At 33.7% G+C, this 27520-nt stretch overlaps 1 protein-coding gene across 2 annotated transcripts in view; it reads right to left on the bottom strand.

Moving 5' to 3' along the window:
• The window catches only part of Dbp80 (putative ATP-dependent RNA helicase Dbp80), a 38997-nt gene extending 11793 nt beyond the window's left edge, over window positions 1-27204 (bottom strand). Inside the window, exons 1-2 of one of the 2 annotated variants that reach the window (XM_072522908.1) lie at window positions 27042-27204; window positions 4839-5294 (exon numbers count right to left, since the gene is read on the bottom strand). In XM_072522908.1, the coding sequence (XP_072379009.1) occupies window positions 4839-5294; window positions 27042-27092 (507 nt within the window). In that variant the 5' untranslated portion in view covers window positions 27093-27204. Of the gene's footprint in view, window positions 1-4838; window positions 5295-12481; window positions 12651-27041 lie in introns of those variants that run through there. The other variant, XM_072522907.1, reaches the window with a different exon arrangement.
• Window positions 27205-27520: the final 316 nt, after the last annotated feature.

Raw genomic sequence — 27520 nt, 5'->3', positions numbered from 1 at the left:
CCCACAAAGGCTCTATAGGGTTAAGTTCGGGTGAGCAAGCAGGTCACTACAGAATAGCGATATCTTCTGCTTCAAGGAAGAATGTAGTGACTCTGCTGGTATTTGGAGGTGCATTATCATGCATGAAAATGAAATTTTCTCATACTGCACTTTTTCATAGTATAACTGGAGGTTCCAGAACCAAATCAACATACCTTCGAGGTATTAAAGTTGATTGAATGGAAATTAAAGAAGTTTTTTCACCAACCATAGTACTTCTCCAGAACATAACACTTCCTCCTTTAGGTATGTGAACAGGTCTATCTGTTTCCGTTCTTGCTTGTCTTCCTTGCCCTCTAAGTACACGAAGTCATCAGTCATATGATTTTACACAAATCCTGGTGTCGTCTGAAAATAGCAAATTTTACCAATTTTCATTGTTCCAGTTTTGGTATTGAAAACACCAATTTAGGCAATCAATCTTGTGCTGCCTGGTTAACTCGGGAATCCGTAACTGTCTACTGCTGTATAGTCCTTGGGCACGAAATCTTCTTCTTATCATTTCAACTGAAACCGTCACACCTGTACCTTCAAAATGCTGCTTTTGGAGCCGTTGTTACTTTTTGGCGACTTTATCTTGGTATATTCCTAAGCATTTATAACTCCTGATACCTAGCGTAGGTTTTCGACACAACGCCCTGTGATACGGCTACCACTGTAGCTATGTCCCTCTGAGACATTCATTGCTCCACAAGACCAATAAGCTTTCTCCTTTACACATCCGTTAACCCGACATAAGGCATATTTTCCTTTTTGAAAGCGAAAGTTAGTTTATTTATTTTCGTTCAATTTACAACTAAAACAAATAATCTATGCCGTGCCGGGCAGTGTTACTGATTGTTTTATTGGTCTGTTTATTTTCAATAAAAACCTTTATTCTTCGCAACAATAATAAGTTTTTTCAAAAGAAATAAATATTAGTTTGAAATATATGGTGATTCCATATAAGTTTGGTTGTGTGTATGACAAATAAAGGAAGAGAGCTCGCCGATTGCATGCAGAGGCGAAGGATTGGTGTACTTTGTGTGGAGGAAACTCGTTGGAAAGGTAATAAATCTAGAGATCTTGGAGATGGATGCAAGTTAATATATAGTAGTGCTAACAGATATGGCAGAAATGGAGTCGGTATTATTTTGAACAACGAGTGGAAGGAACATCTTGTAAGGGTAACCAGAAGAACTGATAGAATGCGTGTCCAACTGAATACAGGCAATACCAACGTGAAAATCATATGAGGAGGTAATTTTCATAACCTCACATGTTCACATTGGCTATTTTTTCAGGAGAGTAAAAAAACCGATTCATCTACATTATTTCATCAAAACATATTTTATATAATATAGTTATAGTTCAGTATTGGTTTATGAGCTAAGAAAACTACTTACTTGTGTACAAAGTGGTATAACAAATTAAAAATATAATAATAATATAAAAGTTGTTAGATGTGGGGTTATGCATGAAACACATGTCACATGTGGGGTTATGAACATAACAGGTTTGGATATGTGGTGTTTTGATCAAATCAATTTACTATAGTTTAGCATAAGATTATTTACTTTAGTGTAGGGTTGGACTCAGTATTGGACAAACTAGTAAGCAAAGTAAAAAATATGTTCTTCACAATATGAAAAATAAAATTTTATTTATTATAATAAAATAGTTACCGTTTTTCACAATATTACAGTAAAACCTTATGTTATAGTGAAACATATAGAGTGAAACCTTTAGATAATAGTCTAGTTATTACAAGTGATGGGCACAGTCTTCTTCTAAACAGTCACAAACAACTTCCTCCTCTTCTTCAGGTCCATCTACATTTGGAGCAACAATAATGTTTTTGTACCAAAGAAGGCTTTCAATGTCTTGCTAGTTTGCATCAAAAAGAATAGTTAACAGTTCGTTCACATCTTTCTTTTTTGCTGCGCTTACGGGATGAACTAAATGAATTTCTTCAAGAGGATTTTCCAGTATTTTTTTCCAAGTCGTGTGTTGCTTTAGAAGGCTGTATTTGTGTAGCTCTGGTTCAAACCGATTGAATTCATTGCCTTTAACCCATACCTGTAATTTTTTCTTTGTCACAACCTTCTCAATGAAAATTCTTTTTGTGTCACTGATTTTAGGTAAGTGTTTTAAATAATTATTAGCAAGTGACTTTACATCATTCAGAGACCAATCTGTTCCGAGTACCTTCACAGTTCCAACTTTTTTATATTCTTCAAAATACTCTTCTTTATCAATAAGAGTAGGTTTCTTCCGCAACAATTTCTCTGTTCTTCCAAAAACCCTATCGGCTGGTAAAAAAGAATGGCCCTTGACAGGGAAATTAATAGTAATATGTGTCAAGGTGCCTTCGTGGGCTGCTAAAAAATACATTGAAGTATACAGCACATGATTGTTTTTGATCTTACCTGTACATCCATAACAAAACAATCTCAGGTGGGTCACATTTGTAAAATCATCTGATTGAAGATAACTAAGAAGAGCAGAAGCTACTTTGGTTGAACCGCGCCCTGCTTGCTCTTCGGTCCAGATATAAAAGTATGGGGTGTTGTCATTTTTAATATCTGTTACACAAACATTGTAAGTACTTAATTGTCTGGCATAAAAAGCCTGTTAAATAGGCTTTCGAGGAAGTGGTTGCACCTGCTGCATGTTAAAGCAAAAAGTTTTCTCTTTTTCTTTGGTTTATTTCATTAGGTCATAGAAAGCGCTTTTCTTGTGTATCCTTTTTTAAGTAAAAAGTATCTGCTTTTAAGTTCCTGTAGCATTTTTAATTTTATAGTCCATCATGGCACAGTACCCACAGACGGCAGATGCCGGAGATTTGAAACCAACATTGAACTATCCGCAGAATATTTTACGAAACATTGATAACTTTACTTGGAGTTGGGGATTTTCTGATCACTACTTAAATATACTCTTTTTGATTTGTTGCGATTGTAGTAACTTTCAGTACCTTTTAAATTTCCAATAAACTGGCGAACCGCCTCCTTCTTAACCAGTGATCTTTGGCTTATTCTATCACCTCATTTGTTGTCTTCTAGTCCTTGGTTAGTTTTTAGTTTTGATACAAGTCGTCGAACTATTTCTGATGTAAACTGAGTAAGGTGCAAAAAGAAAGATTTACACACAATTATGCTACCCCCAGAAGTAAGAGGAAATCGGTAGGTAATGGAAGTCGATTTTGGTTTGGATTTTGCTTGTTGTAAACCTAGGCCTAAGCAAGATTGTCGGGACATCCGACGTTGAACGTTTTTTGTTATTATGAACCTCCCAACTAATTTAAACATTTAACAGCTTTACCTTTATGTAAGCAACCTACGAACACACAACCACCAGCAGGAGCAGCGTATCTCTTTTTTTTAAGAAGTTGACGCTTTGTAACTGTCTTTTGTCTTTTTTGTGATCCAGAACTTATTCTTCCAACTAATACTAATTCACTATCTAAATTACCTTCATTTAAACTCATAATGTCACTCAATTAAGCACAAACCAACATTAAATTATAATTTTCCTCTGAAACTAATCTGTTAAAATTGTGTACTGTCAACAATAACAATCAAATCAAAACCACGTATTTAAGTCACGTGATTGGAATACTTACTCCTCTATGGCTGAATAGAAAATGTGGGGTTTTGCTATAACCGTCACACATCAGATGTGGGGTTTTGCTTTAAACACCTACTTTTAAATTAATATTACAACTGGAAATGTGGGTTTTTGATCGGCAATAAACATGACAGGCAATGCATTTCAAAATGACGAATTAGAAACATCACTTATTTAAAAAAAGTATTTTTGGACATGTGGGGTTATGAAAATTACCTCCTCATATGTGCCTACGCTCCACATAAAAGGTGTGAAGAACAGGAAAAGGGAACATTTTGGAGTGCCCTTGATTGAGAAATGCTTGAGTTTCCTGTAGACGAAAAGTGTTTTATTGGAGATGATATGAATATACATATTGATCGAGAAAGAGCGGGAATAGAAAGAGTTCATGAAGGTTTGAGGATGGGAATAAGAAATGATGTTATTGACTTTGCAGTGGCATGGGATTTGTCTGTGATTAATGCTTTTTATAATGACTGAATACCAGTATGTTACCTATAGTAGCGGGGGAAAGGAAAGTCTGATAGATTTTGTACTGTGTAAAAGAAGTCAGCTAAAAGAGGTTACCAACTGTAAAGTAATAAAGGGTGACTGTATAGCTAGTCACCACCGACAAGTGATAGTGGATACGGAGATAAAGTTGAGGCCGAAGGGAAGGAGAGTAGGACACCAAAAATTAAAGTGGTGGAAGTTAAAGCCGGAGATACACATGCCTGTAAAATAGGAATGTAACTTGCATACCACTTGCATACCAGTGGCATAAGCCAGTAACTGGTATTCACAAAACACATTTGCGAGTCATTGGCATGCCAGTAACTTCCATGCGTTTACCTAGTTACATGTTTTTAAATAAAAGAATTCAGAATGAAGGGTACAGTCGAGAACTCTTATTCATTTATTAGAAACGTAAAATTTTCTTTTTTTATTAATTACCTAAAATTTGTTGAATTAAACTTATATATTGTAAAATATTTTTTAGATGTATTTTCTACAAACCTTTCAGTCTTTACATTTCGGATTTCTGCATTTGAATATTTCTACTAATATCATTTTCTATAAAATATTGTATCCATGTCTTCTGCAGAACGATGTTAACATATAGCTTTCAGAAAACACGTTATAACTATTCATTTAGTAACTTTACAGTTTATATAAAGGTTATACTTTTATGTAGGTATATGCTTGCTTACCTCTCCAGTCTGAATTGCCAATTCATAGGTTGGTGACAAACACAATACTTGGGGATACTTCTTAGAAGGATCAACTCTGCTCAGCATTGCAAGAACAAAAGCAGCTGTTTTTCCTGTTCCTGACTGGGACTGAGCAATCAAATTTTGAGGAGGATCTGCCAGAAGTGCAGGTAAAGCGGTCTCTTGAATCTTGGACGGAGCATTAAATCCCATCTCGTATACTCCTTTAAGTAGATTTGGATTTAGATTAAGCGCTTCAAAAGTTTTTACTGAGTACAATGGTGATCGAGGGTCTTTTCTTTGGACTTCTATGTCGTTTTTATTCTCTACTAAACCTTTTCTAATTATTTTAGCTAACAGACTAGCTTCTGCAGGATCAATTTTATCATCTTCTTCTTTGCTCTCTTCTTTTTTCGGTTCATCTTCATCAGGCTTTGTTATTTCAATATCCTTTAACTAAAAATATCGTTGTTAATAATATGTTCAACACGTATGATATAATGTGAATATTACTTTTATGAAATAAAATGATTATTTTGTAAAATTATGCTTCTTTTCGTTTTATTTGGCGTATATGTTCAAAATTATCTGCATTTTTATACTTGTTCGTAGTACGACACCTGCCTGATCTCGTCTAAAACATGTAGTGAAATATTTTGTAATTTGAAATCTAAGATAAACTCATCGAATTAATAAGTCTGATGGAAAAATGTCAATTTTTTTTAAGAACTTGGACATGTTAAACCACTAAAAATCCAAGAATCTAACGTTAAAAACGTCCAATGTTAAACGTGAAATTGCCCAAATAAGTGAAGTAAAACTATTTGCTTCCATAGTAACATTAGTGTTGCCCAAATGCAAGAACAAGACGAGACTTAGACAGTCTTGGTCTTGCGGCAATGCACCTGGTCTTGGTCTTGGTCTTGGTATTGCACTTCCGGTCTTGGTCTTGGTCTTGCAGCAAGAGTCTTGCAAGTCTTGCAGTTACCTATTAGCCTATTACTATTTATTAAACGTTACTTTAGATCTTAGAACAACGTAACACAGTAAGTACATTTTAAGCTTGAATTAACATAGCCATAATAAAGTTATAATAAAGGTCGAAGAAGAACGTCATGGCTTAGAAATCTGAGAGATTGGTTTAACAGATCCTCTGCATCTCTTTTCCGAGCTGCCGTCAACAAAATTACTATAGGCAATTTGATAGCCAACGCTCGACAATCGAGCTCGGCACATGAAGAAGAAGAAGAAGAATAATAATAAAGACCAACCAAATTAATAAATGTCTAAACAACTGACTTCGGGTGGGGTTTGAAGCCACGATCTAAGCGATCTGTGCCTATGCTCTAATTAACTCATCTATCTACCATGCCCCACGGAAGTCAATCTGTTTCTTAATAAACGTTTGCATTTACTACGCTTACATGTGCTAAAACGCAGTTAAAACACAAAAAAAAAACAAATTAATGACATCAGCATGCCTGTACTTTAAAGTAGAAAGGGATTGATGGACATGATGGGCAAAAAATCCACATACATGTATCAAGGGCACAGATTTTTTAGGTGATCAGATAACAAACTATAATTCACTTAGTAAAGCAAAATAAATGTTTTTACCAATCTTATTTCTACTTTTATATAAAAAACTAACTTATAGTTAAATAAAAATAAAGAATAAAGAAAAAATAAAGAAAAGGTAAAAGAGCAATGATAATCAAAAGAAGTTGTTTTAAATTAAGGAGATACCTACTTAATAAATACATTAATTTACCAAACTAAAATAGTAGGTAGATAATATATGTAATTGGTAATAAGGTAATAAGTATATTTTTTACATCTCCACTTTTTCTAGCGGTTATTAAAAAGCTTGTAATATCTCCACCGAATTTTGGTTTTTCAGGAAGAAATATTTGTAATTCCTTTTTGTGAAAAGATATTAGATGCTTCCTTAAACCTGACGTGATTCTGGTGTTCATTTTCATTTCAACCTTCCTATGTAGGCACAATTTACACAAAACAATTTGGGATGCATAAATTATTTCGAAAAACTCATCAAATTTGCTTTTAGGGCTTTTAGATCTATAACTCCAACGCTCATTACTCCGACTAGAACTATTTGAATCTTTGTCCCTCATGTCAAATTGTAAACTTGTCACTCCGGGAACAACAAGGATTAGATGAAAAACAATTATTACATTAGACTCAGAGGAAAGCTCAATTGGGAATAAAGTTAAGTGATGTCGAAAAAGTAACTACTATACTACTATAATTTATGTTCGTTACTATCCAATACCCTAAGTATCTAATAACAAACCGAGAATTATAATATATCGTTACTTCGGTATTTTGTTTACATGGTAGGCGACATTATCTGTTATTAATTTGTCTCGTTACTTTTGACTCTTTCAGCAAATTTTCTTTAACCAAATGATCTCATTGCACACTCAGCAGAAACAATTTATAGCCTTAGGCCGATAAGATTTGTTTATTTAAATTACTCCTGACTAGCTAATTTTAAAAAATATCGATACGATATTACTGTCGAGTGTCGGCGTCGCAATGCAAGAAGATTATTTTTATGATTAGAGAGCGGCTATTCTCAAAATATGTACAATTAATTTCAGAGAGAAGAAGTCTGCTGGAAAATGTACAAAATATTTTATTTTTACATTGTAATTATGATCTCTGAGCACGTGTCAAATGTGTTTTTTTAATGAATATTTTAATTCGGTATGTATGTTTATGGTATTGTTTGTAATTCGCATAAGTCCAGTTTTTCAAATTTTATTGCATATTTTTTTGCATCTTATAGAGTCTTTAAGCATATACCCGAACTACTATACTCGCTAAAACCACACTCAGTTCTAACTGCAAGACGCAAGAGTCTCGCAGGCTTAGTCTTGTTCTTGCTTAAATCTTGCATGGTCAGTCTTGGTCTTGGTCTTGCTAAAATTAGGCGGTCTTGGTCTTGGTCTTGCAAAAACGCAAGAACAAGACCAAGACTGCAAGACCAAGACCGATTTTGGGCAACACTAAGTAACATAATACACGTGCACTCTGACTAGCATTAAATGGCCTAGCACAGATTGTCAGTCAGATAGTCTTAGAATCTCCTGACCACACGACACATTTACCGACATTATATCTGTCATTCTAAAAAGAAACGTGAAAAACAAAACACATGTTCTTTCGCAGAGTCCCCCAGAAAATTAGGGCATATAGTTGGAATTTAAACCTATAACATATAACACTATTTAATTATGAAAGAGAAGAACTGTCATTAGCAACCACAGAGGATACCGGACCACCAATATTACGGAAATCGTATTTACACATGCTCCTATACGTCGGCACCAGGGTGCTGAAATCAATGAGCCTTTGATACACGCTATTACGCTACAAACGCTTCTTGATTTCGGCACCCATGCATACATGAAGGAGGTGTAAGCAAATTTGGCGGTACCTGTATCGTACCTACTATCGCGAGGCCGCGTGTTTTTGTCGTATGTTATTATAGTTATTATTGTAGACGGAATATACTGAAACTATAAAATCCGTTTTAAAGCGTATTGACCCAGTATGTTAAATTGTGTTAGGCAACGTGATAAATAAAGATAAATATACCGTGGAAGTAAAAACAAAATTTTGTGATGACTTTTTAAGTGAATGCAGAAACTGGATAAAGAAATACTCTTCGCAAAGATTATGTGTCCCAACATTCTAGGAGAAACAAATCCCGAAATAGTAATCGACTTCGAAATAGAAACTTCAACTGTCAAGCTACACTATGGCATATATAAATAATTTTTATGGCAATTAATTCGTTCTAAAATCCTTATTATTTTTTTAATAAAAACCGCACGCCTGTGACTCGTCAATTTCCTTTCCTTCAAACCCGGAAAGGTCTACATTGAACATATGAGTCACATTCTACAATTCTGGTATTGTGATATAGTTAAGGCTTTTCCCTCTACTGGACTGTACAACACGATCTACTTGATTTTCTATATCAGTTGTAGCTGATTACAAAAAACCTGCTTTGGAAAAAACGGCCATATCCACAGGCCACACGCCCGTTGCTTTAAAACCATTTATCGCAGTAGCCATTGTAATTGCTCTTAAATATGCGGCACTGAATAAGGACGAAATTTGCTGAAATGTTATTAATCTTCCGGGATGTATTCTAAGCAATTTCCTTACTTCGTCATTATAATATGCACTTAATGGCTTTATAAATGCAACATCTAAGGCCTTTAGAAGATGCGTGTAATGAGGTGGAAAACATAGAATTTTCACCCCATTTTCCCTCGCATAATTAATTATGTTTAGATTTTTCGTATGTGATGAATAACCATCTAGCAGAATCAGACCCGGGGAATCCTTTGAAGCTCTAGAATACTCGATAACATCCTTAAACCATGAAAAAACAATACTGTATCTCTCCACCCTTTTTCATTAAACTCAACCCATCCACCAGGCACGAGGCCATCCAAAAACCCCTGTTGCATTAGCTTTCGGGGAAATATTAGCATGGGAGGCATATAGGCTCCTGAGACAGGGAAACAAATTTCTGCAGTTATAGTTTCACGCATCTCAGCGGATGCAAGCGCGCCAACTTATCGCTTGAAGCTATGATTTTAAAAACCCCCTTTGGATTGACCATAACTCCTGTTTCGTTTACGTTGCAAATGTTTTCTGCTGTTAATTTATATTTTTGGACAGTTTCTTACAACAGTTTAAAGAATTGTTGAATAGCCACTTTGTTAAATCCCATCACACCTGACGTACGATTTTTGTTAAAGGGGTGCTCAACCCTATCTGTATCAGCAAGGTCAAAGGCAAGTTACCAATATTCTTTAATGGTCAAGCCGAACAATCTTGATTCCATATCTCTAAGATAAGCAACCAGTTCTACTTCTTATTGGGGAGTGAAAACAGGTCTTTAGCGCCTAAAACTGTTTTAACAGAATAACTTGCATTATTTCATTGTTTTTTGACATGACATTCTAAAGTTGTCTTCTTCTTCTTAAAGTGCCCTCTCCTCAATGGAGGTTGGCTACTACAATTTTAAAATCTTCTCTATCTTCAGCTGTTCTTATTAGCTGTTCAAAATTTAGCCCTGTCCATTGTCGGATGTTTCTGAGCCACGATAGTCTTTTCCTTCCTAGGCCTCTCTTTCCCTCGATTTTTCCTTTCACTATAAGTTGGGCATATTGGTACTTATTATTTCTCAGTATGTGGCCTAGGTATGATGTTTTTCTAACTTTTACTGTGTTAAAAAGTTCTCTTTCCTTGCCTATTCTATGCAGCACTTCTTCGTTTGAGGTATGCGATGTCCATGAAATTTTGAGCATTCTCCGGTAGATCCACATTTCAAAGGCCTCCAATTTATTTACGGTTGATGTTTTTAGGGTCCACGTTTCAACTGCATATAGAAGAGTCGACCAGACGTAGCATTTTGATAAACGTAGTCGAATTTCGAGTTTTATTCGAGAATCACAACGCAGTTTTTTTTATTTTTTCGAAAGATTTTCTGGCCTGTTCTATTCTCGATCTTATTTCTAAATCAGGATTTAGGCTGCTATCGATCCAACATCCCAGGTACTTAAATCTATTGACCTGTTCTAAAATGTGCCCATTTATTGTGCAAGGTTGAGGTACGTTTTGGTTTTTTCGAATTGACATCACTTTGGTTTTTTAATGTTTATTTTCATACCAAATTGCTCACAGGTCGAGTTGGTCTTGTCAATGAGTCGTTGTAGACCTACGTCGGAATCCACAATTAACACTGTATCATCGGCGTATCTGATACTGTTGATATTTACGCTATTCACCTTGACTCCATCCTTGGAATCCTCCAATGCTTCTTTAAATAGAAACTCAGAGTAAAGATTAAACAGCAGAGGCGACAGAACACATCCTTGTCTAACTCCCCTCCTAATTTCTACTTCTGCGGATCTGGAACCTTCGATCCTAACTCTGGCGTTTTGGTTCCAGTACAAGTTTTTTAAGAATTTGATGTCTTTTCCATCTAAACCGACTTCTTGCAAACGTTCTAATAGTGGGTCGTGTCTTACTCTATCAAATGCTTTTTCGAAGTCTATAAAGCATATAAATATATCTTTCTGTTGGTCGTAGCATTTTTGGGAGAGAACTAGTAAACTGAACAGGGCTTCTCTCGTTCCCATGCCGGCTCTGAATCCAAACTGATCGTCTCCGATAATTGTTTCGCACTTTCTATAGATACGATTATGTACGATTTTTAGTAGGACTTTTACTGCATGACTCATAAGGCTTATAAGACGGAACTCATTGCAGTGTTGTGGGTTTGGCTTTTTTGGTAGTGGGATGAATATTGACTCCAGCCAATCTTGGGGTATTTTACCTGTATCATAAATGCGATTGAATAAAAGGACAAATATTTCGATATTTTCTTCGCTGATTAATTTTAACGTTTCTGGGTATATTCCGTCTGGACCTGGGCTTTTATTTGTTTTAAGATGATTAATTGCATTTATGATTTCAGATTTCAGAATTGTTAGCCCTTCGTTGTTATTTTCCAATCTTGGTTCTTCTCGTATGTCGTGAAAAAGAATTTTAATATAGTTTTCCCATTCTTTCAGTTTGTCTTCCGTTGATTCTAGCAGTTTGCCATCCGTGTTCAGCATGGTGTGAAAAGTCGTTCTCTTGGTAGTCGATGTAAACTCTTTTACCTTTTTATGTAAATTAAAAAAATCGTGCCTTTGTTGTAGTTCTTCTATTTCCACGCATTTTGTTTCCAGCCATTTCTCTTTTGCTTCGGTTATTTTTTTTCGAATTATTCTAAAAATTCTTCATAAAGTTGTCTGAGGAACAGCAAATGCAACTGATGCTCGGTAGTAACCCATCTCACCAGTTACTATAGCATTTACAGTCTGTTGCATGTTTTCTGTTGACCAGTTTTGACGATCAGTTTTCCTTTTGTAGATAAACACGATCTGGAACAAAACCTAACATTTTTTTTGTAAACTTGCATAAAATAAGATATTAGTTTTATAATAAAATAAATACATCATAATGTTAACATATACCCGTGGAGTAAAACGGGGTACCAATAGATAAGGTAAATCGAGATAACCTTTTTAACTTGCCTATTGGTACCCCTTTTTGTCCAAAGAGCAGATTTTGAGATTATGACCTGTTTAAATCATTACAAGTATTTATTTTTTAACAGAATGACAAAGATATTCTCTAGAACACATTCAATGTTAGGTGGAAATAATGTTTAACTGAAAACGCACATACATGTTCATAACAATCGACTAACAACTAATGATATTTGCTTTATGACAAGTCGTAAACAGGCGTTTATAACATAATTTCATTAACGTCAAGACGTATAGTATGTAGCAAGTCATATTGAAAAAAGGGGTACCCCGTTTTTTAGGCAGCTACCCCGTTTTCCCGCCTTTCCCTTAGTGCAGGTTGCATACATAATTGTAAATATATGAATTTTATAGTCGACATAATAGAGTAAGACATACAAGTCAAGAAAAGGCTGTAGAGAAGGCATAAATAAAGATAGGTATTGGATTAGCTAAAACATCATTTAGTTAGTCAAATAAATTTAAAATATATTAGAAATAATAATATATAATATGTACCTTTATTTTGGTTTTTAAGATTGCTTGTGTCTTTAAGAGTAAATTATTTAACTCATTTATGTAAGATGTCACATCTTTTCTTAATAATTCGACATCAGTTTTTAAAGCTGCAACGATAACTTTCCTTAAATCAATACTGGAATTCATTAAAAATTGAATATATATGTATAGTGTAAAAACATATAAAATTAAAAACTGAATATATAAATATGGATTTGACAGACTATTGACATTAATTTTTATAATTTTTCTTCTTTTGCAATGAAACTTTGTGGTCTTCCTTTTTTATCGTAATAGGACTGGCGAGATAGAGATCTTGTAATTACATGACGTAATGTATCTCACTGAGTTAAGAGGGCCAGTTATTCATAATCCTTGAAAAGAATTTAAACTGAAGATTCTAGAAAATTTTAAGTGTAACTAGCTGTTTGATTGAATAACTTTGGTGTTGAATCCTTTCTTTACTACAAAAAGTTGATAAATAAAATGAAATAGTGACAACTTAATGCGCTGATAAGGCTAAGTGGTTCCGAGATTGTGATTATAGTCCAGGAAATTTTCTAAATTTGTTCTATATTTTAATAGATAAAATGGATACATGCGCCGAGTGTGATAACCAATTTGACTTAAGCCAAGTTTTTTCTTGTGATAGATACAATTCTTTGTATTGAATGTGGTAATCAAACAGCATCTGAAGTTAAATGCATGCAGTTGAAAACAAAACGTAAACTGAAGTTTTTCTGTGAACAGTGTGACGTGGGATTTCAGAAGGTACCGCTCTGTTAAAAGAAGTAAGTAAGCTTAAGGAGAGTATAAATAAAATTCTAAACAAGGAAAATGTCTCATCTGTTGCACCAGATATGGAGGATATTGTTAGAATACCCAACATAAAAAGTGGATGTTGTCCTATAGTTGTTCTATATGAAGTGACATAGTTGACAGTTCAATGAGTAATGTCAAAAATAGGTCATAAACTACTGTCAGTCAAGTTTTGTATTGTTCTGTATGTAAGAACGAATAAAGTATAATTGTTGATGGCCAGACGTTTATTGGTGCATATTTCCTAAAGTATATATTTCCTTGTATCTTGATGTCTTCAAACTACAAGGACGACTTCACCTACCTTAAATTATAACAGGTTTTGGGCCCAATCTACGTGTGAACTGTGAACAGGTTAGGTTCGTACTTCATTCAGTTTTGTTTGTTGTTATTGTCGGTGAATAAAATATGGCGACGAGCAATAACGATTATAAAATTCAAGTTGACAAACTCGAGGGTCCTGAAGACTGGGCAAAGTGGAAATGGCACGTTTCGATGTTATTACGTTCGTATGCACTTGAAGACATTGTAAACGGTATGTGTAAGTGTCCTGAGGTTAGTGAAGATTCAACTTCAGCGGAAATACAGAAGCATCAGCAATGGTTAAAAGACGATGCGAAAGCGGCAAGTTTGTTAGCAGCTACGCTAGGAAAAACTGTTGCCGAGCTCGTGTTGACATGTACTCACGCTAGTGAAATATGGGACAAATTGCGTGCGAGATTTGAACGTAGCAGTACGCAACGGTTAAACATGTTAATTGAAGCCTATTTTAGAGTCCAACGTGATGAAAAAGAAGATATTAGTACACATGTTGCGAAGTTGCAGAAACTGTTTGTACATTTAAATGATGAACTGCAGAAGCATGATGAAAATGTTTTATCCGAAAGAATGTTAAATGGTCGGATCTTATCAACTTTGGGTAAGGACTTTGATAATTTCAAAGATTTGTGGGACACGATACCATCAAAGAATCAAACTTTGAATTTACTGATGAGAAATTGTGTACCATTGAATTACGTGACCAAAGTACTGTAGAATCTTTTGCGTTTATTGCACGCAATAGCCCGACAGAAAAATACAATCAGAACCAAAGTATGAAGTCAAAGAAAAATGTACATCGTGCAAAAGAAAAATTTCCATGTCATAAATGCAAGAAATTAGGCCATTGGGCGAAAGAGTGTCCGTTGAAAAAATCAGCTGAGAATTTAGGTAAGAATAAAAGTAATGATACTGCTTTTTTGTCTGTTGTTTTAAGTGCCTCATCTAACAATTGTATTGAAGCTGGAAAATGGTATTGTGACAGTGGAGCCACAAATCATATCACTACAGATAAGCAATATTTCTCATCTTATACAGAATTTGCTGAACCAGAAAGTATATCACTTGGTAAGAAGGATGTATGTATGTTAGCCCATGGACAAGGAACAGTGAAAATTCAAACGCATCTGAATAATAAATGAAAAGGTGCTGACTTGAAGAATGTTTTTCATGTTCCTGAAGCAAGAACTCATTTGTTTTCTGTGAAAGCTGCTGCACATAGGGGTTTTATTACAGTACTTGATCAAAAAGGTGTAAATATATATGATAAAAACACTTGTGAATCTGTAATGACTGGGTACTTCAGTAATGGCCTGTATGCACTTGATATACGTGTTATGAAACCGACAAATCCGGTTCAAGTAAACTTAGCAGAGTCAACAGATATGTTGCAAGTGTACCATGAAAGATTTGGTCATCAGCATAAGCAACATGTAAAGAAGGTATGGAAGAAAATGAATATAGGCATTGATGGGTGCAAAGAAAGCTTTTGCGATGGATGTGCAATTGGAAAAATGCGTAGATTGCCATTCAAATCTAGGATCAATCGACCACAAGTCACTGGTGAGCAGATCCATGCAGATGTGAATGGGCCCATGTCTATAGAATCACTAGGAAAAGCACGTTATTACGTATGTTTTAAAGATAACTTTAGTAAGTTTCGGAAAGTTTTCTTTATGAAACACAAAAGTGAGGTATGCACTTTCTTAGAACAATTTTTAAATGAAGCTAGCTAGTATGGAAAGCCAATTGAAAGTTTAAAACATTTAAGAATATTTGGCACTGAATGTTATGTTCACGTTAACAAGAATCTTCGCAGTAAATTTGATGACAAGGCGATACATGGTTATTTATTTGGTTATGTGAATGATAGGGATGGTTTTAGGATATGGATTCCATCTGAAAGAAGAATCGTAGAGTAAATTCTTAAAGTAGAGTTATTCCTAAAGTATATATTTCCTTGTCTCTTGATGTCTTCAAACTAGAAGGAGGACTTCACCTAACTTAAATTATAACAGATATTATTTCCACAATACTGGAGAGGCAAAATAGGGCATTCAATATAATTATATTTAATGTTAATGAATCAACAAGGAAACTAAAGTCATGTAGTTGGCTGTATACCATGTATCATAAAAAATGTATTTAAAAATCTTTTGTAAAAGGTATAATAATAAAAAAAATCCCTATCGGGCTACATCACAGAACGTTTTCGGAACAACTATTCCGGTGCTATCTGAATGTACATGTTTAGAGCCACTAAATACATGGGTAAAAACCCTTTAAATGTTATATGATTAATTTTGAGTTACATTTCTGATAATTAAAATTTAGTATGTTTAAGTTACAATAGGAATTGATTACATGGCAACGTAAGACTCCACTGAGGTTGCTAGTCCTTAGACGAAGTGTTTATAAGGACTGGGAGGAAGACCTCGCTATGCTGGTAGTGGCGCGGGATAGGGAGGACCTTCTTTTATGTACAGCGTACATGCAACCAAGTCGAGGAATGGATGAAAATGCGTGAGCTAGAACTGGCTGCGGGTAAGTCCGAGTCTATAGTTCTTAAGGGATCAAGGAAAAGGGACGGGATAACATTCGAATGTGCAGGAAAGAGAGTGGTTTCAAAGAAATGCATGAGGTATTTAGGGGTGGCTCTGAATCAAAACGAAAAGTGGGGGGAGAGTCCGTATTGGGGGGATCATGCCCAACATACGAGGGCCCAAAACTGAGAGAAGGAGGACCCTTCATTCTGTTGTGCAATCGATCGTCCTCTACGCTGCGCCTGTCTGGAGTAATGCAGTTTTAACAAAGGCGTACAGAAAGCAGCTCACCCGAGCAGATAGGAAGAGTGTATTGAGGGTGGCATGTGCATACAGAACAGTCTCTGCCGAGGCGTTGGGAGTTATTACCGGGTGTATTCCAATGCACGTGCTAGTGAAGAAAAGAGCCCAAACAAAATCAATCGTTTAAGTGATGAAACAATTAAACATCAGGTAGAAACAAGCATTCAGACAAATCTTGAAAAACTTGAAAAGACAGAGAAGATACCAGAACTAGACATTAATAAACACTGGGCCATTATTAAAAAGAACGTGCTGGAGCCCGCTAAAAATATTCTGAAGAGAGAAAAACCAAAGAAACAGAAAAAATGGATGAGTGACGAAATTTTGTTATTGATGAATTCTCGAAGACTATAGAAAGGCAAAAATGAAGAACAGTATAAGCAAATTAACACAGAGATCAAAAGAAAAATCTGCGACGCTAAATAACAATGGTTACAAGACAAATGTAAGGAGATTGAAAACTTGGAAGCTAAATATGATTCGTCCTATCTTCACAAGAAAGTTAAAGAAATGATCAACAATAGAAACAGGAAGCAGACAGTACTTATAGACCAACAAGAGAACATGATAATGGAAACAGAGGAGAAACTAAAACATTGGCAGACATACATAGAAGAACTGTTTGACGATTAAAGGCAGCTTCCTTGTGATAATTTTCCAGAGGAGACAGGTCCAGAAATAAGCAAAGAAGAAGTAATGCAAGCGGTGAAGTCATCAAAGAATAGCAAAGCTCCAGGACCAGACGAGCTACCAGCGGATATACTAAAGTTGATAGACGAAGATCGAATCCATTTGTTAGTAGACTTATTTGACAAGATTTATGAAAACAGTATAATTCCTGAAGAATGGCTAAGATCAACCTTTGTCCCTCTTCCCAAGAAGGCACATGCTAAGCAGTGCAGTGATCATCGCACGATCAGTCTGATGAGCCATACCTTAAAAATATTCCTCAAAATAATTATTCACAATAGAATTTACAGAAAATTGGAAGAAGATATCGGAGAAACTCAGTTTGGATTCCGGGAGGGGTATGGAACTCGCGAAGCATTATTTGCCTTTAACATCTTGACACAGAGGTGTTTGGATGTGAATCAAGATGTATTTGCTTGTTTCATTGATTACAAGGCGTTTGATAACGTCAAGCATGGCCAACTTTTAGAGATCTTGGAAGCTAAACAGTTAGACACTCGCGATATAAGAATAATATCTATTCTGTATTATAATCAGAAGGCAGTCGCACGCATCAAAAATAGCACAACAAATGAAATTCAAATTAAAAAAGGAGTTAGACAAGGATGTGTGCTGTCACCAATGCTATTTAATCTCTATTCGGAAGAAATTATGAAGAAAGCATTGGAGGAAGAAGAGATTGGGATACAAGTTAACGGTCAACCAATTAATAATATTAGATACGCAGATGATACGGTTTTAATGGCGGAGACAGTAGAAGAACTGCAAGCCATTTTAAACAAGGTAGTCACAGCTAGTGAAGAGAAAGGGTTAACACTGAACGTCAAGAAGACGAAATTCATGATTATTTCAAAAAAAAAAGATTGCAAACCTGTACATTCACAATAACGAAATCGTACGGGTGCACAAATATAAATATTTGGGAACAAGCGTGAATAACAACAATGACATCACAGAAGAAATAAAAACTAGAACTGGAACGGCTCGAGCTGGTTTTTTTAATATGAAGGACATTCTGGGAAGTCATGACATTAACTTAAACCTGAAAATGAGATTGGTTAGATGCTACATCTTCTCGATACTGCTATACGGAGTAGAGACTTGGACTTTAAACAAGAGCAATACCTTGGACAGACAAAATAACAAATAGTGTAGTTCTTCGAAGAATGAACAAAGAACGGGACCTGCTGATCGCCATCAAGAGAAGAAAGTTGGAATATCTTGGTCATGTGATGAGAGGGAAGAAGTACCGATTGCTCCAGTTAATTATCCAAGGAAAGATTCAGGGCAAACGAAGCGTGGGGAGACGACGTATATCTTGGCTGCGCAATTTAAGAGACTGGTTCCAGTGCACATCTAACCAATTATTTAGAGCAACAACTTCAAAGATACGAATAGCAATGATGATTGCCAAACTCCGTAGCGGAGAGGGCACTTAAAGAAGAAGTTAAAAATTATCAATCGGAACGTAATGCAGAGAACAAACAGGTGGTAATTAATATTTTGACTGATTTTAATATTAACAAAAATACAAAACTATTTAGAGATATACAACAAGAAGCCACCCCAGTTGATGTTTTGTAATATAGAAGTATTATATTGGTTATATTAATTGTATTTTAGCCCTAAGTCTTCAAACCCTGTTGAGCATTGAAAATAAATAAATAAATAAATAAATAAATAAATTACTATAGCTACAGATCGAATCAGATGAAAGCTTGTACTGGAAAACAAACTCTTAGAACAGCTGCGAGACTAAAGAGAGTATATAAATAGGGCCAGTCATATCTGGATGTTTAGATTTTGTCTGGAATAACCCATGCATGCGAATGGGCAGTAAAGTTAAATTACTATTTTTATTGGGAATAAGCCACAATTTAAATTTAAAGTAAGTTTAAGATTCGAAAATTGTCCTTTGTAATTTATTGATGTTTTGTATTTTAAGAATGATATTGTTACGATAAATATGACTCATGTCTAAACTGTAAATATGTTTTTCTAATAAGTATTTTTCTAGTAGTTTCCATTACGATAAAAACCTGTCATCTTTCCATGCTGTTCGAGAAGGGTCAACACAGGTCACAATCCGGTTCGAGGGAACTCTGGAATAACGGCTATTTAATATATATAGAGGATCTTTTTATTGAAAACAGTTAGTCTGAATAATGGTATCGAGTCGTCGAATTGTAACGCGGAAATAGATTAGTGTGAATAGTCTGAAAATAAATATTGTAAATAAATAATATAAATTAAAGTAGTTACTCTAGTTTTTAGTGATAAGTGTAATATTGTATATATAAATTAAATAAAGACTTTAATAAACTAAGTATTAGAACATAATAATAAATAAAGTTAATAAATTAGACTTATAAAAATAGTTCAATATTTTGAGAATGAAGTGGAAATTTAAATGTCGAAAAAAACTTATTTTAAACTTAAATTGTGGCTTATTCCCAATAAAAATAGTAATTACATTGCCACAAAAATATCTTCAGAACAATAGTTAAAATTTATAAAATCTGTATTAGACCTTTAATGACCTATATAATAGAAACATGGAAAGACGCCAATAAAACCAAAAGTATGCTAAGTACTACCAAAATGGAGATACTAAATGCAATATCAGGGAAAACAAGAAGGGATAGAATAAGAAACATCATCAGGGAACAATGATGCATACAAGATGTAGTGAGATTGGGTAGGCAAAGACGAAGAGAATTTATTTATTTATTTATTAACGGGATACCACTCAATTTAATATATACACAAAGTATTACAAGTATTATCTAGTGATACAATAATTATAAAGATATAGTAAATATGTATGAAAAGAATTGGCGATGCAGCTATATAGAAAAAAAAAACAAATATTAAAATTATATAAAGCACATAGCAAATATAAATCACATAAAATTACAAATTTTTTTTTAACACATTCTACAGACATTTTCCGAAGCGCACAGCAACAAATCAAAGTCTATTCTATTTCCATTTAGAATGATTCTACTCAGTGGAGAATGCCTACCAAAGTTAGAGCGATGAAATTTAATTGCAAAATTATGAGATGTTCTAGTAACTCTAGAGGGAACATTAAAGTCAATTAGAGACAGTAGATCATTGCAATTCATTTTTGAATTCAGTAGTTTATGAAGAAACAAAACATCAGCATACATCCGTCTGGAAGATAGCCTAGGAAGGTTTAATGTATTTCTAATTTCTGAGTAGGAATGGTCGCTTAAAGGTTTGTGTAATTTAAAACTTAAGTACCTAATGAATTTATTTTGGACTTTTTCAAGCTTGTCTATATGGACTTCATAAGTGGGTGACCAAACGACTGAGCAATACTCAAGAACAGATCTAACTAGGGAAATGTAAATCAGTCTGATGGAATTAATGTTATGCAAACATCTAGAGGTTCTAATAATGAAGCCTAACATTTTAAATGCCTGGTTATTCACATAATCAAAATGAGCGCAAAAATTTAGTTTGGAATCTAAATGAATGGTACAATCATGTAAAAAGGATGCAGGAGCACAGGCTACCAAGAATTGCACTAGAAGGAAAAGCGACTCCAAATGACAATCAGGGAGACCACCAAACAGATGGGGAGGGAGCTGGCAATCTACTTCTCAAGACTTCAACAATGAAATTAACAGATCTTCAGATCTACAATAAGTAGTATAAGAAGAAGGTTTGTGAATCCAGCTGTCTTGCCATCTCTTTAGTGGTTCTCCTGGGAGTCTTCTTCCATTTGGTTTCCCATCTTTTACCATTTTTGTATTCTATCTCCTCCCATTCTCGTTACATGTTGATTCAAATGTCTTCTTATTTCTCTTCCCTATATCACTACATCTTAAACCTCACATTTTTAGGTGATATCTTCATTTCTTACATGATTCTGTCTAGTTTTTCCTTTCGTCAAGTCTTTAAAATAGCTTTCATTCAACCAATTACAGCTTTTTCCCTCTGATTACAAAGATTCTTAAGAATGCCAATACATTTGATCTGGCTTAATAATGTAATTTTATTTGAAAAACATATAAGCGAATATACAGAGGCACTATATGCAATCAAATCTTAACTGTTGTAGCACTACGCTACCGTAGCCTTAGCCATTTCCCTATCAATTAATGTATCAAGCAAAAAAAAAGAACTCTAATTATACAGACTAAGTATTGAACTGAACGCCTTGTTTGAAAATCAGTGCTAGTTGGCAAGCGATTTAAAGCAGAACTAGATGAGAATAAACACAAACAATATTAAATAGAAAATAAAACCGGCAGACGAGAGGCACGATTAATAAAATGAATTAAATAAGGATGTGGAAATATTTAAATGAGAATTCAGATAACTAAAACTATTAAAACAGTCGTCTGGTGAGTAAATTTTTGTACAGTTTAAATATGTAGGAACCACATGTAGATAAATGATTTATTTTATTCGATAATAATTCAAATTTAGTGAAGCTAATGCTAGAAATATATTACTCACATATTATTTTCGATTTTATTGTGTGAGGTGATTATTCCATATTTATGTGTGGAAGAATACCGTTCAGTGTCTTGATAAACCGATCTGTCTTACCTTGTATCCACGGAAAAAATTTCTAGATACGATCTTCTTTTTAGCCATACTTAGTAAATAGAAAAAACACAAGTAAGCCTATATAAAATAAACCTCAGGAACAACAAAAAATAAGGAAATTGGAAGGTAAATCTTACCGATCACCCATTTTCATAAGGAAATCTTATTGATGTAAGTATCAATAAGATTTCTACAAACTACCATCGATTTGGAGCAGTTAATTGCTTATGGTCGTTATTAAACTGTGTAGCAAGTATTCCTCGTCTGGAGTTGCATTAAGATAACTGTCTCTAATTCATTCTTATGTACTGTACTTTTGGTTAAACAATGTAAATACTTTAACGTCAGTGTTAGTAACTAATCTATTTGAAGTTTTAAATGTTTCTTCTTTAGTTCGCTTCAATCATAAATATTTAACTAAATCAACGTTATCTTTGAATTTTACTTTTACTACACGATATTCTCTTGCATCACCGAATGCATGTAAAAGGGTATAAGTACTTATCAATCTAAGTATTGGTGTTTAGATAAAAAACTTTTATTAAGCTAATTAAGTGTTGTTATAACTATAATTTTTCATGGTACAACCATGTATGCACTCAGTCACTATAATAGCACTCAAAATTTTATGTCTGTATTTTATTAAAGTTTTTAGGATTAAATCATACTTTTATCGTTTATCACTATACTTTGTAGCACTCCCACTGTAATATCAACGGAGTAGAAGTTCCAACAGACCTTTACTCCTGGCGCCCATCCTTCTTTTGATTATCAACTCCTTTCCTCTTCTGCGATCTTCGGTTTTTATCTGTTGTTTCTTTATCATCATCTATTTTCTTCTAACAAGGCACGAAAAGCCAGCTGATCTCCATTCCCTGAATATTTACGTCTCATCCTCTTATTGTTCTCTATCTCTCTCTCACTCACCAAATTTTAGTTAACCAGCTTGACCATCCACTCACTTAAATTCCCTTCCATTAATATCACTTGCCTCTAATTTCTCCCCATTTATTTATCTCTCGTTTGATCCAATTGTTAAGCCTGGCTTTTATTTCTCTTTCTTTCTTTTTTTCTTTTCTTTCGCCAATCCAGTCTTTTATCTTTATTAAAAAAAAAATAACCTTATAACCCCAAGTTATAAGGTTATACTGTCCTTTCTTTTTATTTCGGTATACTCTTTATGAGTACAAGAAATCAATTTGCCAAGGATTTTTGCTTAGATGAGGAGATATGTTGTGTATGCTATTACATCTTTAACATCATCTGTTTTGCCTTGCAAATTTATCGAAGGCACAGATTAAAGCAAAAATCTGAATTTTGGTTTCGTCATTAGAAATCTTCTGATTTCTACTTTCGAGATTTATTATCAGGTGTCGCTATAGCGTCCAAATCGAAGCTATTTTATTGTTGCTTCTTTTGAAGGAAAAGATTTGTTTTTATGTTTAGGGCTTCCGTATCAATGGCTCTGATGATTCCTGCTAGGATGAAATACATATAAGCGAATATACAAGGGCACTATACATGAAATCAAATCTTAACTGTCCTTTCTTTTTAATTTTATTTAATTTAAGAAGCTAAAGATCACAGCATAGATCCACAAGCTGGGAGAAGTCTAATGAAATCTGAGTGTGGCCTAATACCCTGATTTGAGCCATCCTTAGCTTAAAGTCAGTTGTGCTCATCTCACAGAACTAAAGACCATGGCCTAGTAAGATGTGCATCTCCACCAAAAGAAGGTCTCATAGCTCTTATGTGGAAATGGGATCATTCAGTTTTAGTGTGATATCTTTTATTTTCTCAATAAAGAATGAAGCATGCCATTTGTATGTTTTAGAAAAGCCAAGAGATGGTTCTAATGAAGTTGTTAGATAATATGTGACATCTTATGTACAAGGGGTAATTGGTCTTATATAAACATTTTCATTGTTAATTTTAACAGGGCCATACAGTCTCGGAGGTGATGCCTGTTTTACATTATATTGTTAATTTTTTGTCCAATAGATGTAGAAGTGGAGTTCAAGTAGAGTTATGTTTCACAGTAGTGTGGTTGCTGCATTTTATTGTTATAAGCCTGTTTTTAATGCAACAGAAGCATTCCCTTTATTAAAAGATATAATAAAAATGTCCTTGGCAGCACTTGATTGCTCTCTTGTCAAAAAAGTTGTAAAGGTGCTTTAGGTGGATCAACTTCTATTGTATTGTATTTGTGAAATTTATAGATCCATAGTTTTATCTTAGTGTCCATTGAGCAAGCTCATATAGTGTTTATATAGCCCTTGTATGTTTTCTTTTTGTTTTAAAAAATGATTATCATAAGTTTCTCAGCCAGGATTTTTCTTTCTGCCCAAACCTCTTCTTTTTTTCAAGCTTGCCTTCCACTATATCCTGTAGCAGACTATAATTATCATTACGGAACACATTGCCTAGATATGATACTTTCTTCCTTTTTACAGTTGTTAATAATTCCATCTCTTTACCCATTTATCTCAATACTTCTGTATTGGTCACTCTGTCTGTCCAAGTTATTCTCAGAATGTGTCAATATAGCTCCATTTCTAAAGCCTCTAACTTTTTTACAGTTGCTGCTGTTAACATACACTCTTCTACTCTGTAAAGTAGTGTAGAGAGTACATAACATTTTGTGGAGTGCCATCAGATGCTAACACTTAGGTTGTGGTTGCTTAAGAGCTTCCTTTTTTTATGAATCTAGATCTTGCTATTTCAATTCGGATCTTAATCTCTATATCTGTATCCCACTTATCTTTACTGTATATCCAAGACATTTGATCAGTGGAATCTTTCAATATGTTTTGTTTCAATATACAGGTCGATATTTTGAATGTTCTTTTTAGTGAATTACCATAAATTTAGTTTTCTTTCTGATGATATTTAGGCCAAATTGGTTGCCTGTAGTATTTGCTCTATTGAACATCATCTGTAAATCTGTGATGTTATCGGCCAGTATAACAGTATCATCTAGATATCGAAAATTACTTATTCATATGCGGTTAATTTTGATGCCTTCACAACAGTGCCTTAACAAAGAATGCAGCCCTGTCTAACCCCTTTAAGAATGGTTATGTTTTGACTCACCATATGTCCATACTTTATGTGGGCTGCTTGATTCAAATACAGATTTTTAATAATCTGGATGTCCCTAGTGTCAAGTCCTTAAAGATGTAATAGTTCTATGAGTTTATCATGTTCTAGAGTGTGAAACACTTTCTCATAGTCGATAAAGCAAATGTAAACATATTTTTGTTGATCCAGGCATTTTGAACTAAGACTTGCATTGCAAAGAGGGACTCTTGCCTTCCAAAACTGCATCTAAAGCTGAACTGTGTTTTACTCATGCTTTGTTCTAATTTTGTTTGTATTAAGGAATGGATAATAAGAAAGAACACATAGAATTTGACATCTTGGGAATAGTCACAAATGTAGACTTCAACCAATGTGATGGAATTTGACCAGTATCATATATCTTATTAAATAGTTTCAACATTACATTCAGGTTGTTCTCATTAAAAAATTTTAAAAATTCAACTGGTATTTCATTGCATCCTGTTGCTTTCCCATCTTTTGTTTGATCTACAGCTTTTATCAGCTCACTTTACAATCTCTTTGGTCCACTAGGTCAAGAGTGTTCGTTACATGATGATAATCCATACATACATTTTTGACATAAATTTTCCAAGTCTGTAACTGTTCTTCTTTGGCTACAATAACTTTGTTGGGGCAATTCGCATTTTAGTGCACTCTAACCTAACCAAGCTCTTATATGACAGTTAACATACTCTTAAATGGTGTCAGAGTTGCCAAGTCTCCAGTTTTTTCATACTCTCACATAATATAATAGAAAATAATATAGAAATGCATATAAAAATTAATAGATTTTAGTTAATTAAAGATAATCAAATGCATATACAATAAAATTTATTAAAATGATATAAAAAATTAATAGTATTAATTAAATTACCGTATATAATAGAAATGCATTGAAATTATATAAAAATTCATAGATTTTAGTTAAATTAAAGATAATCAAATGAATATACAATAAAATTGATTACAATGATATAAAAAATTAATAGTATTAATTAAATTACCGTATATAACAGAAATGCATTGAAATTATATAAAAATTCATAGATTTTAGTTAAATTAAAGATAATCAAATGCATATACAATAAAATTGATTACAATGATATAAAAAATTAATAGTATTAATTAAATTACCGTATATTTTAAACCTTCGTATACATTTTACAAAAAAATATGGCAAGTTTTATACTTATTTAAAATTTGTAGCTTCTCATAACACAAATTATTATTTCGTAAAAGTAACTTTATATTTGTAACATTCATATACATATTTTACTAAAATAAATACGGCAACACTGTGATGCGGTGCCTTGAGGAAATATATTTGGTTAGGTTAGAGTGCACTAAAATGCGAATTGCCCCTTTGTTGTTCTGGTCTATTAACCTACCAAACTGCCTTTCCTTGTAAGTATAAGTAAACTTTTTGATTTTTTTTATGCATGTTAAAGCTATTGTGTCTTTGTTATATCTCTTCTATCTCCTAACATTTTTCTTGTAACCACTTCTCTTTAGCCTCTTTTTCCTTCTTCTGACAGCTCTATCTAGTTCTTCATAACACCAGGATTATTCTTATTTTCTCTCCTGTCCATAATGTGTAATATTGCATCTGTGATCCACTCATTATTCTTCTTCCGTTCAGAGTAACCAATCACTTCTTTCACCACTGTTGCATATAGTGTCTCTTAAGTTGATCCAGTTCCTTTCGATATAATTGGTAGTGGCTATTAGGGCTACATTATTATTGCTTTTTGTAAGCTTGACTTTTATCTCGGGATTTTTGAGTTGACCTATCTAGTCTACTGTTATTCTAATTCTAAATTATGCATTGAAATAATTGTTATCCAAAGATAACAGGTTGTTTTGGATATGGTCAATATGTTTATTTTAAAGCCGATTCGTTAAAAAGTATGGTTATCTTTATACTAAATCAGTTATATGAAAATTAGGTGCACACAAATATTTTCTGAAATATATACTCATAATTTTTATTGATTTGTTTCTTCTGTTATAAAAGCTTTAAAAACTTTATAAGCAATTGTACTAGGATTGTTAAGGATAATCAGTATTAAAAATATGATACAGTATAATGCTAACCTAAACTACAGTAATTGTAAGATACTTTATCACTGTAGAAGTTAAAAATATTATAAACAGTGCATGTTGATTCGCCGACAAATATGTATTACTAAGATATAATTTACCTTTTTTTCGTTTTCAGCAGCGTATTTTGCCCAATCGATTTTTTCACTCATTTTGATCCACTAAATACTAAAAAACTTAACAACAAATAATAAAACACTTTTTTATTAAAATTTAATTTGAACTTTATCATAAAGCGAAACCTTAGCAATGTTGTCAATGTCAACAGTCATCAGTCATTCATCAGTGTGTAAAAAGGTAAAAATCAAAGTAACTAAAAGAAGAAAATCAAAGGCAAAAAATGAGGCTTTACAGTTACTTTTTCTTCAAATGCGATGTTAAACATTAACAAGTAAAAAATTGATACAGAAATTCAATATAAAAAGTTCATTATTAATCCAATTTTAACAATTGTTGTAAAATAAAAATAAGTAAATCTTATTTAATAAAAAAATTATATATTAATGTTTATGTGGGTTAATGAAATTATATGCTTGCTTATTATTGAATTGTTTATATTTTTATAATAACACCACATATT

This window comes from Diabrotica undecimpunctata, chromosome 2 (assembly GCF_040954645.1).
Source record: "Diabrotica undecimpunctata isolate CICGRU chromosome 2, icDiaUnde3, whole genome shotgun sequence".
Taxonomy (NCBI): domain Eukaryota; kingdom Metazoa; phylum Arthropoda; class Insecta; order Coleoptera; family Chrysomelidae; genus Diabrotica; species Diabrotica undecimpunctata.
The sequence above is the reverse complement of the archived record's forward strand: the minus strand, read 5'-3'. Positions and strand labels throughout refer to the sequence as shown.